General features: G+C 38.9%; 1 protein-coding gene across 6 annotated transcripts in view; it reads left to right on the plus strand.

Moving 5' to 3' along the window:
* The window catches only part of SATB1 (SATB homeobox 1), a 94170-nt gene extending 80214 nt beyond the window's left edge, over positions 1–13956 (plus strand). For 4 of the 6 annotated variants that reach the window (XM_036850226.1, XM_036850224.1, XM_036850228.1 and 1 more), the window contains exons 10-12: positions 8198–8401; positions 8991–9086; positions 10818–13956. In XM_036850226.1, the coding sequence (XP_036706121.1) occupies positions 8198–8401; positions 8991–9086; positions 10818–11315 (798 nt within the window). In that variant the 3' untranslated portion in view covers positions 11316–13956. The remainder of the gene's footprint in view (positions 1–8197; positions 8402–8990; positions 9087–10817) is intronic. The other 2 variants (XM_036850230.1, XM_036850229.1) reach the window with 2 other exon arrangements.
* Positions 13957–16308: the final 2352 nt, after the last annotated feature.

Genomic DNA, 16308 nt, shown 5'->3' on the forward strand with positions numbered 1-16308 from the left:
AAACCATATCACTGAAACTTATGTAATGTCAAAAATACATCCTGGATTGAGAGGGAAAAACAAATTCTTTTTCAAAGTCTGTATTCAAGTATCGGACATGTAAGCTAGATTTTTATTTGTTTCATTTAAACTTTGAAGAAACCATCCTGAAAGCAGCTTTGAAGCCTATGAAAAAAATAATCTTTAAATTAGATATCTTCCATATATACTTTTTTAAAAGTAAAATGAAGGCTTTCTTTGGAAATTCTGTTTCAGTCGAAGTAAGAGATTATCTTCTTGCCAGCTAGTTTAATATGTTGCCTAGAATTTCATAGTTTTATCTTCAGTCCTCCTTTTTCTCCTTCTCAGATTCTTCTTGAAAATATTCTTTAAAACTTTCCTGACAGTCTTAAGTGAGAACCATTTTTATGGTTTTATCTACCCTGGCCATCTGATAATCTTGCTACGAACCGAACAATCTATAGGAAAAGAAATAAAACACCATATTTACGTGTTCCCTCAAGTCAGTGGCTTTGAGAAGGTAAAAAAGAGGTGAACAATCAAACCACAGAAAACAAATGATGTCTTTTTTTTTTTTTTGGCTTGGTTAAATTTTAAGCAAAATTGAAAAATAAAAATCATTTAGCAGTGATTCTGAATATTCCTTCTAAATTCACTAAATTTTAATGTGAGCTTCCCCTAGATTGTAGAAACATTTTGCAAATGCCAAACCTCCAGGAACTCTGCTAGATGTGCTTATTAACCTCTTAAAGACAAAGTGGCAAAGATTTAGTCAAGTGAGAAATTTATGGGTAGCCATTTTATGTCCTATTACTACCGCAGTATGGAAACCCACAGATTTTTGGCTAAGATATTGAGTCCCTTAAATAAACTGTAGAGTCTGGAGAGAGTTTAAAACAGTAACAGTTTAGACGTTTAAAATAGTAATAATTTAAAAAACTAGTATGATTGGGTTTTTTTTTCCCCAGCAAAAATACAAGCATCAGAAACCATACCTTGAAAATAAAATATATTTGGGGATACACACACATATACATATATTCCATTTAAGTATGTTTCTTTTTAAAACCCATCTTTGAATAAAGCGAGTATAATATGCTACTTTTCGAATGGCAAATGCATTTATTGCTGTGCCTCTCTTCAAATTTATTTCCCATGTTTTCTTGAATCTGACCAATGTTAACTTAGCAGGAAAAAGTTACTTGTAGTGCCTGCTGAAATTCTCTTTACACAAAGTAGATATTAGTAAACTGGGAAGGAAGATTCATGTATTTCCTGCTAATTCCATAGAGAACATGTATCTTTATTAATGTTAATGGTGGGGACCTCTCATTATGTTATAGAATAATCTGCTTTAGCAAAGGTTTTTCTCCTCAAGAACTTCATAACATTTAAAGGTTAATATGTTAGGTAAAGAACAATATCTTAAGATAAGCGTTTTTATTACAGGACATGATGGGATGGTTTTTATTAAATTATATGATGATTTGAATGGGGAGAAAAAAGTGCATCGCTTCTTTGCCCTCAACTTTAATGCCTTTAATCAAATAATGACCTTCTGGAAAATAGTTAATTTTCAGCATTTGGAAAGATCAATACCACTTTGCCACCAAAAAATGCCCAGACGATGAAATCTGATGTATTTAAAGTATCATTTCACCCTTTTAACCTAGTAAATAATTGAAAATGCTTTCAGTAGTGCTTTGCTGCTGTTTTGTTTCTCACTGTTCAAAGTGTTATGATTGTTCTTGAAAAAAGGTTTAAAGTTGGTGTGTGAAGGAAGGATACAGGCCTCACACCCAGAAGTGGGATGGTACCCCCATCAGGCCTTGTGTGTCTCTGCATTAGGGGCCTGGAAGAAGTAATATGTTTTAATACTATTTGAGGCAGAGTGTGTATAAAGCACAAAAAGTGTGAAAATGGAACCCTTCTGGAACGTTCAAGGGGTGGTTTAAAACATCATTAGTCACTTTGCATCTTTTGTGATATCTTTCAACCTTTATGTTGGGGTAAAAGATTCAGTAGCTCTGACAATTAGAACCCATTTCCCCCCCACCCCAGCTTATAGAACATTGATATGAAATTACCCGCGAGCGCAGATAGCTTTGTAAATTAAAAAAAAAAAAAAATTGCCCTCTATTAGCATGTTTGTGGGCAAATTAAAAACTGTCTTCATTAGCATAAGTAACAGATTCTTTTAAAAGTAGAAAATTATTTGCTGAATGATAAATTGCTAGCTCTCTAGTTAGTTGTTGTTGAAAATGTACTCATTCAAAATGCCTGGTGTAGTTTAGTCTACAATACTGAAATTTTTTTGTGTGAGAAGTACTATTTAATGGATTATGTACTTAATCCTGTTCCTACTACTTGCTAAAATGTAATTCATGCTTTCCACTAGAATGTTTGTATCAAATACATCCCTATTTAGATTGATGTCTTTTAATATCATATATTATTATACTATATGCCCCAGAGATTGGAACAAAATACTCCTGCAAATAACACATGAAAGGTGAGGGTAAGGGGTGGGAGAATAAATACAGACTGAAATGTTTTGCTTTTTAGAACCCAAATTACCCATTCTGTTTTTTTTTTAATGTTTTTTCCTTCTTAGTTGCAGGGAGAATTATTTGTCATTTTCTTTCTCTTTTTATAGCTCTTGGGTTTAAAATGTATATGTACATAACGATAATATATACATATCTGTATATTGTATTAAGTGACTTTTTTTTTTCTCTCAGAGAACACTGAAGTCTCTTTTCCCCTGGAAAACTAGTTGTGTTACGTGCTCCCAGCTCTGTCACAGACCAGGCCTTGTAAGGGTTCTCTTTTTATGTGTGTGAGGCTTCCTAGGTACAATAAATTCATTCGTGAAACGAGGTTGCTTTCCTGACTCAGTTAAAAATCACTGTGCACCCCTTATCTGTTAAAATGATAGAAGCAGTGAATTGACTTGAATTAACTGTTCTAAAAAGAGTGGAGTGGAAATCAGAGATTGAGTTTGGGTGGAAATTAAGCAGCTGAGAGATGAAGGTGCCAGGATTTTTATTTCAATGTGGTACAACAAGATTCTGTCGGTAAAGCACATCATTAGAATATTGAGTTTAGAACTGCTAATTTTTCCTTTAAAATGAGCATACAGTCATGTGTTTCATGGACCATGATAAATTGCCATTGTGTTGTCATTGAGTTTGTTTTGCTTTTTTTCACTACTGGTTTGGCAGTCGTTCTGCATTTTCTCTTTTCCTTTTTCTCCCCCTCTGATCTTCCATGTCTTTCGTAGATTCCCTAACCAAAACCAGTCCAAAGAATGTTATTTATTTCATATAGTCTGAGGTTTAGCATCTTGACCATTTTCTTGCTTACAATGGCAAGACATTTACAGATGGTTCTTGGTTCCTATAAAGTACATAACAGGATTTCCTCTGTGGCAGATGGATTCAAGACTTTTAGTTCTCAATAAATGTAGGTTTTACAATACATAACTTTACAGGATTTGTGTTGTATATAACAGGTTTGAACATATTATCTCAGAATTCATCTGCATGGCATTTTCAGCTTGTTCAGGGTCCATGCCAGTTTTTTTAAGTAATAGGGGAAGTGCTGTGATTGATAGCAAGAGCTCAAGGCGTGATTTTGAATAGAAACAAAGGGTTTAGAACAGAAGGTGTCAAATTAAACTTTGTCAGTTTCAAAAGTAGGAACATCCTGAAAGTTTTACTTATTTATTTACATGTGGCTACTGTTTATATTTTGCCCTCTTTATATGCAGCGTAATGTTGCTTGGCAAATTTGCTACATCTAAAGTTTAGGTTGTTCCTTGTGCCATTTTAGTTTTCTGAGAATAGATCACTCTCATTATTTTAAGGCTGTTAGTCTCCTGTCTTTTCTACTGTTCAGAACAGTTGTGATCTAATTTAATTGTCAGAGCAGTTCCCTACCCCCGCCTATGGTCTTATGATATTTTAAGTCCCAGAGACCTGGCTCAAAAGGTAATTATGTTCACATTTTGCAACAAAGTGCTGCACCTTATTCACCTCCTCCACCCAGTAAATCTATGCATGTATCATTTAAAAAGCCAATCTAGTACATAGGGAAATCATTATTTTTATTTGTTACATATTACCAGTATTCTGACATATCATTGTCTTTATTTGCCCTAATAATATGGCTTATGGAGAAGTGACCTAGGAAAAGGTATTAGGGAATTAGAAAGCATTTGGCTTTTTTCGTCACTTTCTGCAAAGCATAGATCAGATTACTGTCATCATTAATAGAGTCTCGATCGATAGGATTTGAGGGCGTCAGAATATTCCGACATGTTTAAATGGTATTATAATAAATTGATCTTCTTTTTGCCAGTGTAAATTGGGAATGAGCCAGTTGATTTCTCTGCTGACAAAGAACTAGCCTGTCAGAATATCTGTTTTCCGTTATTTGTTGAGGGCGACGCACAGCACACCACTCCTCCCCCCATTTTTGTTTTTTGGAATACCCTTGTAGAACTAACAGTTCCCAGCTGCACGCACCGTTAAATATTTTTCTAAGAAGCATCTGATTTCAGTCTCTTAAAATCATCACGTCTCTTGAAAGGCTAGCGGAGACATGCTTCAGATTTATAATTCATCACATTATTTTTAGATAAGGAATTAGAAGTATTATTTAAGGGCAGAGGTTAATAGCAAACTACTGGAAATGTTATGTTAGTCATGCGCAATTAATAAAAATAAGAATCCGTCTCATAAGTATAGAGACAAAGAAGTGACAATATGAGCAAAATATTTGTTGAATGAGTCAGGGCTCTTTCTCTGAAATATTTGTGAAACCAGCATGAGTGTGATTGTTTAGGAATTAACTATCATTATTAGCCATTTTAAAAGAACTAATGATTTTCTTTTCCAAAGAACATCTGTGACCCACATGTTTGTTTTTTTTTCCACATATATGCAAGCGCTAACTGATCTCTGTGTTACTTTTAAAAGTTTCTAAAAGGATTCGAAAAATTATTGGAGTTCTTCAGCTTTCTCTGAGAAGATTTTCTTACATGAATCGTTCTTAATTTAACTTTTAGCAATTTTAGTTACAAGCATTTATTGCTAAAAAAAAAAAAAGACATGCTCAATGTTAAGCACTTATTGCAATAGTATAATTCTAGCTAAGTAAAGTAAAAAAAAAACTGTTCTGTTCTTGATGAACCTTCTAACATCTCTTGAACGGTAAATAAAATTGTAGCAATTTGCTGTGTTTAGGCATGGGGGCCTGTCAATTGCCATAGCTGAAGAATGGAGACGAGGGTGGGGGGGTGGTAATCTTAACCATAGTTAATATTCAAGCCTTCAGGAAGACAGATCTAAAACCTGCCCTGCCTCGAAACATAGAGGTAAAGTGTAAAGAAATAGCTTAGATGTAGGAAAATATAAAATATTTTCATGGCTTAATCGAGAGAGCAAATATTTGTCAGTAAGAGCTAAATAAACATCTCTGGGGCACCATATGCAAGTGGGTCTCAACTATTTCAAATACTCAAATACAGTTTTGTAGTTCATGTTCCAGTCACATAAATAGAGCTGAAATGTGACATGTCACCATATGATTCCAGAAAGAAGCATAGAACTGCCATGGTTAGAAGAGAAGCACGTTCAGTGACACCGTCAATCACAATTACTTTTATTTTTTATTGAGCTAATATTCTTTCAGGTAAATCTTCAGTTTACTGTCTGTTCTCTTAGCCTGGAATTATGCATTCAGTAGCATCAAATGAGTGCATGATTACATGACCGTCCGTAGGTTAATTATTTGTTTAATTAAACAACGTGTTGAATGGAGAATCAAAGGCCTCTTAGTTAGGGTTAAGGTTAGTAGATGTCATGAGGTTTAGCAGCTGTCACCCTTGACTGGACGGTAGGTGTGCCTTGGGAAGCTAGTGTTATCAGTCTCCATCTTTCCTTTTAAAATGTTTCAAATAGGCCATTTCCGGGAGAATAGGCCTTGCTTCTTCCCACTGTAGATTACAGTTAGAAGAGAATTTCTCCAGTGGTTCAGTTTGAGAAGAAGGAAAGGAAAGTCACACCATTTTCTGATGTCACCCAGAAGTAACAACAACAAAAAAGCAACTCCCTTTGGCCAGTTCTAAAAATCAGATACTAAACTGTACTCTTTCCATTCCCATCCAACTCATTTACTTAGAATTTCCAAGAAACCCCTTTGTCTTAGGTCGAGTTCCCTAAAACAGAGGCTAAGATAAGGAATCAGGGGCTCATGATTTGGTGAGGGACCCGGCAGGCGTTCAGGAGGACAAGAAAGAGGAAGAGGTCAGGAAAGAATGTGGTCTCAGGTAAAGTCCGTATTGATGGGGAAAGGCAGTAAGAAGATGGGGGAGGGCCATCTCTGACCATCTCTAAAGGGTAGAGTGAGTTGTCACTGTGGGGCAAGAGGGTGGGTGAGCGAGCCACTGGTCACCCCAGGGTGAAGGGGCTGGTGAGGGGGTGGAGTAAGCATCCGGGCATCTCCAGGTACGATGGCACCAAGACGTTTCTCCAGAAAAGAGTGTGATTGTGAGCCGACGACAGGCAGCACGGCAGCTGGGGCTGGTTGCCTTGGCTGGTCAAGGGGGGGGTGTGGGTGGGACCTCTTCCCTCTTCCTGCCCACCCCGTTGCAATCCACCCCATTGCTTAGTGTCCATCATGGCGGCCAAGGTAAAGAAGGTTTGAGATGATGATTAGAGAATGTGAGACATGAGAATGTGAAACAGCGTACTCTGTTGGACCACTCGGTTCTTGAGAATCTGAGGATCAGAAACTGGGTAAGATGTGACAAAGTGAGAGAGTGGCATGGACATATATACACTACCAAACGTAAAATAGATAGCTTGTGGGAAGCAGCCGCATAGCACAGGGAGATCAGCTCGGTGCTTTTGTGACCACCTAGAGGGGTGGGATAGGGAGGGTGGGAGGGAGGGAGATGCAAGAGGGAAGAGATATGGGAACATATGTGTATGTATAACTGATTCACTTTGTTATAAAGCAGAAACTAACACACCATTGTAAAGCAATTATACTCCAATAAAGATCTTAAAAAAAGAAGCTGGGCCTTAGGAGGCATCAGAGAGGTTCAGGTTTTGGCATTCGTTGGACATTTCCTTGTTTCTTAGCCCAGGAATTCTATTAAAATGCTCACTTGATGAACCACATGTGTGTGTACATAGCAGCAGGCAGGACTCCGAGGTGTTTTTCTGGAAAGTTCCGTCTTGGAGAATTCTTCTAATGCTCATTCTAAATACAGTGCCTTACCTTGGACAACATTCTTGCTCACATAACTGCACACGTCCTTTCTCTCCCTTTCTTACACACTCACACACACACATGTTCACACAGAGTTGCCTTTCTAATACAAAAATTATAAACTTAGGGAATCCTTTTAGAAAAAAAAATTATTCTAAAAGCCTGTCCTAGCCCTTCTTAAATACCTTCAGAACCTCAGATGGCCACTCATCAGACAAGAAGCACACTCAGCCTTGCTTTTCTCCTCTGACACATTCTGCAGACTCCATGGTAAATGGGTCTTGCCCTTGGAGTCTGAAAAATAGAACCCTCCTTTAAGATGCAAATCTAAACGTGTATTAGAAACAGAGCCCGCTTCCGCGATAGCCACAGCTATTAACAGGTTAAAAAAAATTTTTTTTAACAAATTGGAGTGTTTTTATTTTATTTTTTTTTATTAATTAATTTACTTGTTTATTTTTAGCTGCGTTGGGTCTTCGTTGCTGCACGTGGGCTTTCTCTAGTTGCGGCGAGCGGGGGCTACTCTTCGTTGCGGTGTGCGGGCTTCTCATTGCGGTGGCTTCTCTTGTTGCGGAGCACGGGCTCTAGGTGTGCGGGCTTCAGTAGTTGTGGCACGTGGGCTCAGTAGTTGTGGCTCGGAGACTCTAGAGCGCAGGCTCAGTAGTCGTGGCGCACGGGCTTAGTTGCTCCGTGGCATGTGAGATCTTCCAGGGCTCTAACCCGTGTCCCCTGCATTGGCAGGCGGATTCTTAACCACTGCGCCACCAGGTAAAGTCCTGGAGTGTTTTTAGCTTGTGAAAAAAGTTAACTTCACAGGGTCCTTCCTTTTTAGCTCCTAATAGAAAATGTCAGCCGCCCCCCCCCCACCTCCCCCTGCCATCAGCCTGAACTGACCTGTTATGCCCTTGTCTCTAAGGGGTGGCTGTGTGAGCTATTACGCTGGAAAGAAGATCCTTCTCCAGAAAACAGGACCCTGTGGGAGAACCTCTCCATGATCCGAAGGTTCCTCAGTCTCCCTCAGCCTGAACGCGATGCCATTTATGAACAGGAGAGCAACGCGGTGCATCACCATGGCGACCGGCCGCCCCACATTATCCACGTGCCCGCAGAGCAGATTCAGGTTCGTTTACCTTGGCCAATTCAATATAACACTCGGTAAATAGAGGTTTAAACTTAGCAGGGAAACGAGCGTTTCTCTTCTTCCCGCCAGTCTAAACATAGGCTTCTGAGCAAGAGATAACAATACACTGCCATCTCACTCAGGGGGAGAAAAGGGAAGTGAACACACGTTTTCCAACACGTGTATTGTGTTCCTCTCCTCTCATCTCCCCTCCCCCAGAGCGGTGGAACCCCCTTCTACACTTATTTGGCAAGTCTGTCTTTGTTAGAATTGGGTTGTTTTGTTGTGTGAGAGCTTAAGAGTTTTGTTGTCGCTTTTGAAAAATCAGAATTTTCAGAACGCCACCTCTTTCTTAATGAGTACCAATACTGTCCCCGAGGAAAGGCATGACTGCTGTTTCTGTACAGGAAGTTTATAGGACCACAACTGTATACCTTGGATTCTGTCCAAAAGAGAGGAGGGGAGGGAAACTAAATTGGCTTCTGGCTACTGACTCCCCTAGCCCTGCCTTCACTTTGTAGCTCTATCCTCACAGCCTTAGGGAGCACACAGGTTAGGGGTGAGTCACGTCTGTCTGTCTTTCCTTTAGAGCCCCTCTCCCAAGACCCCTGGGAAAGGAGAGTCTAGAGGCGTTTTCTTGCCAGGCCTGCCGACCCCTGCACCGTGGCGTGGTGCTGCTCCGCAGGTGAGCGGGCACAAGCTACCTATGCCAGCAAGAGAGAGACACGCAGAGAGGGTGGCGCCAAGACCTGCTCTCTTGGTCAGGATGCTCAGCCTTGCGAAGGCCATGCTAACCGTGGCACTGGCCGAAGATCATTGTGCCGGCAGAGTCAGCCTTGGGCTCAGCTTGTCACGTCCTGCGACCTGTGTCCACTCATCCACTGAGTGGATCCACTAACTTCATCCCCAGTGAATTCAGATTGGGAAGCTCTGGGTCCAGGTCGTTGTTGGCCTCCATTGCTTAGGAAGTGTGTTGAAATTGAACTTGAGCTGTACAAATTATTTGTGTTAAATCTAAGGGAACGCTTTTAGCTTTCCGCTTTCAGGGAAAATGCCACTGCCTTCCAGAGCCCTAAAATTCTATGCTCTCTTTGTTGAATCACCTGCATATTATTTCTTGGTATTGCTATTGGGGGGAGGGGCCGCGGGAAGGGGAGGCATACACACACACACATATGTACACAATAATAGCGTTATCCATCCACTAAGGAAAAAAAAAACCTTTGACTGTATATTAAAGATAAATTGAAAAAGAGAATCCCTTAGGATATCAAGCACTAAAATAATCGCGAAAGCCTGAAAAATTTGCTGTTTAGCAAAAACAAAAAAAAATATGTTAAGTTAAAAGAAATAGTACTTGTTTGAAAATGTAAATTGTTTTTAATAAAATTGCTTCTTAGGGGGATTAAGGAAATGCTTAGGGCACAGTACAAACGTTCTAGTATTTTGGGCTTCCTCGGGTTGATTTGCTTTGCTGATAAGAATTTTGGATATGGAGTGTATATATTATGTGCATGTGTCACACGTTTGTTATGTATGATTGTGTATGGAAATTACAGCACATATACAGATAGTAATTATGAAAAAGTGTCTGTATACACTAAATTTAAATCCTAATCACATCTGAGTTTAGTATAGACAAAACAATTTGCTAGCCGTTGTGGGATGGATGGAACCTTTATTTTTCGGTAAGAAACTTGCAGTGTCAGCCCAGTGCAATTTTGTAAGAAATCTGTGTGTCTGTTAGATTGAAACTGTCTAGTAGGACATTCACACGTGGGAATCTCAAAAACCCTTTGGATTCACAAGGGCTATGCTGCAGAGAAGCAGAGGCTTACCCATTTTATTTGCAACGAAAATAAGACTTTGCATGCATATGCTTGCTCAACGTTTTACCCATCCAATGAAATGGGACAAAACACACATTTCCTTCCCCACGGCTCCACAGCTCACCTTTCGAAAATGCCTTTGAAATCCTTACTTCCCAATCTTCATTTAAAATCTTTTTCCATTATTGACATCATAATTTGCTTTGCTGTCTTCGACTCTGATGCGTATCCTTCTGGTGCAGTTTATGGCTCACATTTTCAGAGCGCTGAGTTCCAGCCACCGTGAGCTAGCCTGACCTCTGACGAGGAAGCCCAGGAGCCCCCCCCCCCAAGCCCTCTTAATTCCTCCCGTCCTGGTGATCATTTTGACTTTCTTCCTAGTACTGTGGGCCATTTAGCTGGCTTGCCTTTCCGCCCAGGATCCCTGTCCCCGTCCCGGTCCAGGCAGGTGCATGTGGGATGCCTGACCACGTGCTCGCTCGTTGGGAGGCCGCATGCGCAGTGGGAGAGGCTGCAGCGCAGTGGCCGAGCCTGCATGCGCGGTGGCCAAGCGCGCCGCTGACCCTGTGCTTGTTTCTTTCCTGCAGCAGCCGCAGGCGCAGCCGCAGCCGGCGCCGCCCCCCGCGCAGGCGCAGGTGCAGCAGCCTCCGGCCGGGCCCCGGCTACCCCCGCGGCAGCCCACCGTGGCCGCGCCCGCCGAGGCGGAGGACGAGAGCCGGCAGAAGGCGCGGCCGCGGACCAAGATCTCGGTGGAGGCGCTGGGCATCCTGCAGAGCTTCATCCAGGACGTGGGCCTGTACCCGGACGAGGAGGCCATCCAGACTCTGTCCGCTCAGCTGGACCTGCCCAAGTACACCATCATCAAGTTCTTTCAGAACCAGCGGTACTATCTCAAACATCACGGCAAGCTGAAGGACAACTCGGGCCTGGAGGTGGACGTGGCCGAGTACAAGGAAGAGGAGTTGCTTAAGGATTTGGAGGAGAGTGTCCAAGACAAAAATGCTAACACCCTTTTCTCGGTGAAACTAGAAGACGAGCTGGCGGTGGAAGGGAACACAGACATTAACGCCGACGTCAAAGACTGAGATGAAAGTCTTCTTTTCCTCCATCAGCACCAGTGAAATTGACTTAACGACACGGAAGGTCCACCCCTGTACTCGCTCAGCAAACCGTGTTGTCCATTGTTTGGCCAATGAATCTTCAGAAACTTGCACAAACAGGAAAATCGAGAAAGGATGATACAGACTGCACTAAGCGTTTTGCTCTCTTTTACAAACTGCTTGGCAGCCCCAGGTGAAGCATCGGATTGTTTGGTATTAAAAATGAAAATTTGTGTTCACGAAACACACCCAGGTGTGTACCCCGTAAGCATGATACCAGTGATTTTTTTTTTTAATTATTATTCTGGAGCCTCAAACAAGCATTATAACTTCTGTGATTATTATTTCCTTCCTTTAATTATTTCTGTAACACTTCACACTGATCTTTGGAAACTCGCCCCTTGTTTTAAAAAGAAAAAAGAAAAAAAGAGTTTGTTACTCTATTGTATGTTACAAAAGAACTATAGACTGTGGAATGCAGTTAAAAGATGACATATGCCAACAAATGCCTTGTATTATATGGCACTGCCGTAATTCAAATTTGTTTTTATTTTGGAAATAAAAGTTCACTGTAATTTTTTTTCATTCTCATTGTTACATGATTTTTTAAAAAATGAAAAGAAAATGTGAAACACAGTTTAGTCCTCATTATTTATTTGTAGATCCTGCAGCATCATGTTGTAATTAATTTTTTGGAAGTTTCCGTTAAATGTAAAATTGCTTCTCTTGTTACCATACTGATTCTTTTCTATTTATAAATGTATTTTGATGGGCAGTAAAACAAAGTGTCTTAAAAGTTTTAAATAGATAAAATGTGCTTTACACAGTTGCCTATAAAAAGTGCTCTATGTTATCCAAGCAATTCATACTATAAGCTTCACTCTTATTGTTGTATGCAATTTTTACTATCATGCAAATAAGCTTAGGTAAATAAAACTAATAGATCACCTTAGAAAATTATGCAATTAATGTGAAAATAATTGATGTTTGCAATGTGTCTTCCTTTGGTTTACAATCAATTTTAAAGCTACATCTGTATAAAATTTCTGTATAAAGGTGTTATTTCTTTTTTATGAGTTTATGGCTATGAAAACACCAGCTATTTTGTTACAGCTGGCTGTTTTTATAAGTGTATCACAATTTTCTTTATGCAGAAATGTTCTGATTAGGAGTGATTATTGACTGTAACTACACAATTAAAATTGTTTGTATGGTATGACATGGTAGGGTTTGTCTCCTTATGTGAAGTAACTTACAGAGTCCAAGACAGCCCTCTCAGTTAGATGCATGTTAATACTTTCTTGATATTTTACAGATCTGAAAAAGAGCAATTGAAAAGTCACTTGAAACACTGTATATTTAAATCACAAACACATGCTCATTTTTTAAGTTTAACAATGAAGATGATAACCTGTTTTTGGTTAACATATTACTTAATAAACAGAGATAGGAGGATGGTCAAAAGACTCGCCAACAAATACATCAATTCAGTCTCTAGCAGATAGGTGCTTAGAATGGATTCATCTGCATTTACTTCACAATACTTCCATCATGGCGACACTTTTTTTAAGCTGATGTATGAATATTTTTAAAGGCCATTAATAGTAACATAAGTAGGGGAAAAAATGGACCTTCTGTTTAAAAACTCCTTTGTAAGCAATGTATTTTTTTTTTTAGTTGTAAATGGAATATAACTTAATAACTCTGAGCTCATTTGGTTGTGTATGTCATAACTATAAGACCTCCATGAAGAAAATAAGAATAACATGCCTGGGATTGAAACACGCACTTCAAAATTCTTGCGACATAAAACTTAGTAAACTCCAAGATATAAAGTGAGGTGTGCTAATGGTCATGAAAAGGATTGGGGCCAGTGTTCCAGTTTTTGGTTATTTTTTTTTTCACATTCACTTTATCTTTTGCTGCTGCTTTTTAAGATTTCCTACTTGTTAGCAGGTGTCTGTTTTCCTTTGCTTCTGAAATCGCCCACTCTCTTCCTGCCCATCTTTTCCCTGGGCCCTGATGAGCCCATCGGCGGGTAACTGGACTGCTTTAATGCTGAACTTAAGAAAATAAAATGGGATCGCTGAAAACTCCCAATTCAGCTTTCAAATTTACTATTTACTTTTGAAGCACAGCTGAACTACTTCAAAGGCACCTGGTTTGCTGTAAACTTAAAATTATATTGGAAAAGTTTTCAATTCATTAAATGAGAGAACAACTTTGAAATATTCTTGCTTATTACTAGGGTTCAGGAAATCATTTAAGCAAAAGAAATTTGAGGTAAAATAGAAACTAGATAGTGTGTATTAAAAATAATAATTAAATAAAATAATATGCCAGGAAGCTTAAAGTAAAGCAACCTATCTTCTTTCTTTGAGTTTAAAGGGAAAACCTAGAGCAGAGGGTAGTTTGTTTGTATTTTTTTCCTACACCAGCACAACACCTAATAATAAGGTGTCAGAGATTTAATCACATTTAGAAGGAGAATTTGGGTTGCGAATAAGATTTTCTCATTCCCAGTAACCTCCTAACTTCTTTGGAAATAACGTTTTCAATGAGTTGCTGAGTGTGTGTAAGAAATCAACATGACAATACTAATAAAATTCTCACTTAGACCCTTTAACTCAAGCAGCATCATCTTGCTAATATGACTTTTTAAACCAAAAAAAAGAAAAAGCACATGTGTATAGACAATGACGGTCATGATGAAGTGAGCAAGATTGTTTTCAGGGAAGATGGCGCATTTTGCAAGAGGTTTGTCTGAGTTACCTTCCACATGGCTCCCCCAACGTCATGTATGGCTCATACCAGTTCCAGTGTTGCCAGAGACTGTGGTAAAATTCCTTGAACAGACTTCACTGTGTCCATGTATTTCAGAGACTTTTTAAAAGATGGGCATGACATAGCGCTTCGTGCTGTTAAGACCTTAGCAGAGTCAGGTAGTTTACGAGTAATATTCAACCTTGTGCATCTGAATCTGTCATGGATTCCTTCCCTCAGCACTTTGCCACTAATTTGTCTCACACTCTGTGGCCATATAATACTTGCACATTATGCAAAAAAATAATGTTGATAGTATCTCCTTGGCACATAATATGCAGAGTTGACACATAACCTTTGAAAACCAAGGTAACTAATATGTGTGCCCTAGTTGCGTGGCACTTGGTTACAAAGCCTGTACATATTATATATAAAACGTGTATTGATTAACATTTAGTCCTAAGGAATTCTGAGCTTAAAAGAAGTGGGTTTTTTCTGCATTAGTGATATCTATATCTAACTGTGCTTATCTAAAATATATAGCTTGAATAGAAAACATTTTCCAATTGTTCAAGATTGAATGAAAATGACAATCTCATACATTCCATTATTCAATTATGCCCTATTCCATATTGTTATCATTGGCTGATATTAAGGTCCTTGACTGTCACGATATTATCAATAAAAGGTATTCTGAACTGCCTGGTGATATTTTCAAAAAGAGCAATTAAAATGTGTATACCCTATTATATGGCCAATGGAAATTGGACTATTGTGCTAAAGCAAGCCAGAATTTGCATGATAGAGTGGAAACCAATAGAGGTCCAAAAATACTAATCCTATCTAAAATATCAGAAGATACCGATACTGTAGTTAACCTTACAAATAAATATTTTTTACTTTTTAAGGGAGCATATCATGGATTCAGCATTTCTGAGGCAAACCATTTAATGTAAATACTAAATACTTGCATGTCTTTCGACAAAGGCTAAAACTACATCTGTTAACATGCACATTTTTGATGAAATATGAAGTACCCTCATTTAAGAAATGTGATAGAAAGTATATGTCCTGAATACTATTACCTGTTTAACAATACCACGTTACATAAAAATAGTTTGGAATTCATGTTTAAATGATGAACAACATTTTTAAGCCTTCCTTACATTACCCTCCTTATGTGGATCATACGTATTTCCAAATTTAATTTTATCAAAATAATTCTACAAAAATTCCATTTTGGTTTCTTGCCCGGTATCAAGGTTGTATATTAAGTCACCTTCTTCTGTCAACTATTTCAACTGCTAATATCCCTCTTGTGATCAAAAGCACATGACTAAGGCCCTGTTCTCTCTGATGCTAGTGGTTGGTGAGGAAAAACAGTAGAGTAGTACATTATTTTTGCTGCCTTGCAAAGAAAACACAGAGAAACTCTAAAGTGACATTTTGCACTGAGTTAAATGTTGCACATTATTTTTTTACTCTTAGTTGCATTTTTTTTTACTGTTATTGAGTATTTGCATTTTATGGTATTCAAATAAGTTTTCATGACAGTGACAGTCTCTTTTCATGCCCTTATGCCCCCCCCAAAGAAAGGATGTCCCATGGGCTGCTTTGATTTTCCACTCACAGAAGAACCATCAGTACCTGTTAAATGAGAACACTGAGAAAGTTCAAATATTCAAGTGTGTGCATTAATTCACTGAGCCTGTGGCAATGTGATACAAAATAAGCCTTTGTTCAGCACACAAACCTGTCCAACAGCATCTTTCACCTACTCCACCTTTGTTTCCAATTTTAATTTCCAAATATTTGTTCTACCAGATCTCATACAAAGGCTTCCTACCTTCTGAGGCCCCTCCCTAGCATTTCCCTCAAATATGCTTAAAATGATAATAGCAACAACATTGGTAGAATGCTTCGTTTTACAAGGCACTGCCACACCATCTCCGTTCCACTATGAGTATTTAAGGCAGTCACAAGGGAGGGGAAAGTCAAATAGGGTAACTGATTTGTTCAGCTGTTAGGTGGCCATATTTGTTTCAAACCCAAGTCTTCTATCTACAAATATCTGTCTCTGTTTACTCCTTAATAAGAGCTTTTTCAAATGCAGAAAATATAGAAAAAATTAAATGCAATTCGATATTGTCAGAAATAGAGTGTAATGTATTTTACTAATATGAAAAAGTCCATCACTAAGTAACTGAAATCAAGT

Source organism: Balaenoptera musculus, chromosome 4 (assembly GCF_009873245.2).
Source record: "Balaenoptera musculus isolate JJ_BM4_2016_0621 chromosome 4, mBalMus1.pri.v3, whole genome shotgun sequence".
In the NCBI taxonomy this organism is placed as follows: Eukaryota; Metazoa; Chordata; class Mammalia; order Artiodactyla; family Balaenopteridae; genus Balaenoptera; species Balaenoptera musculus.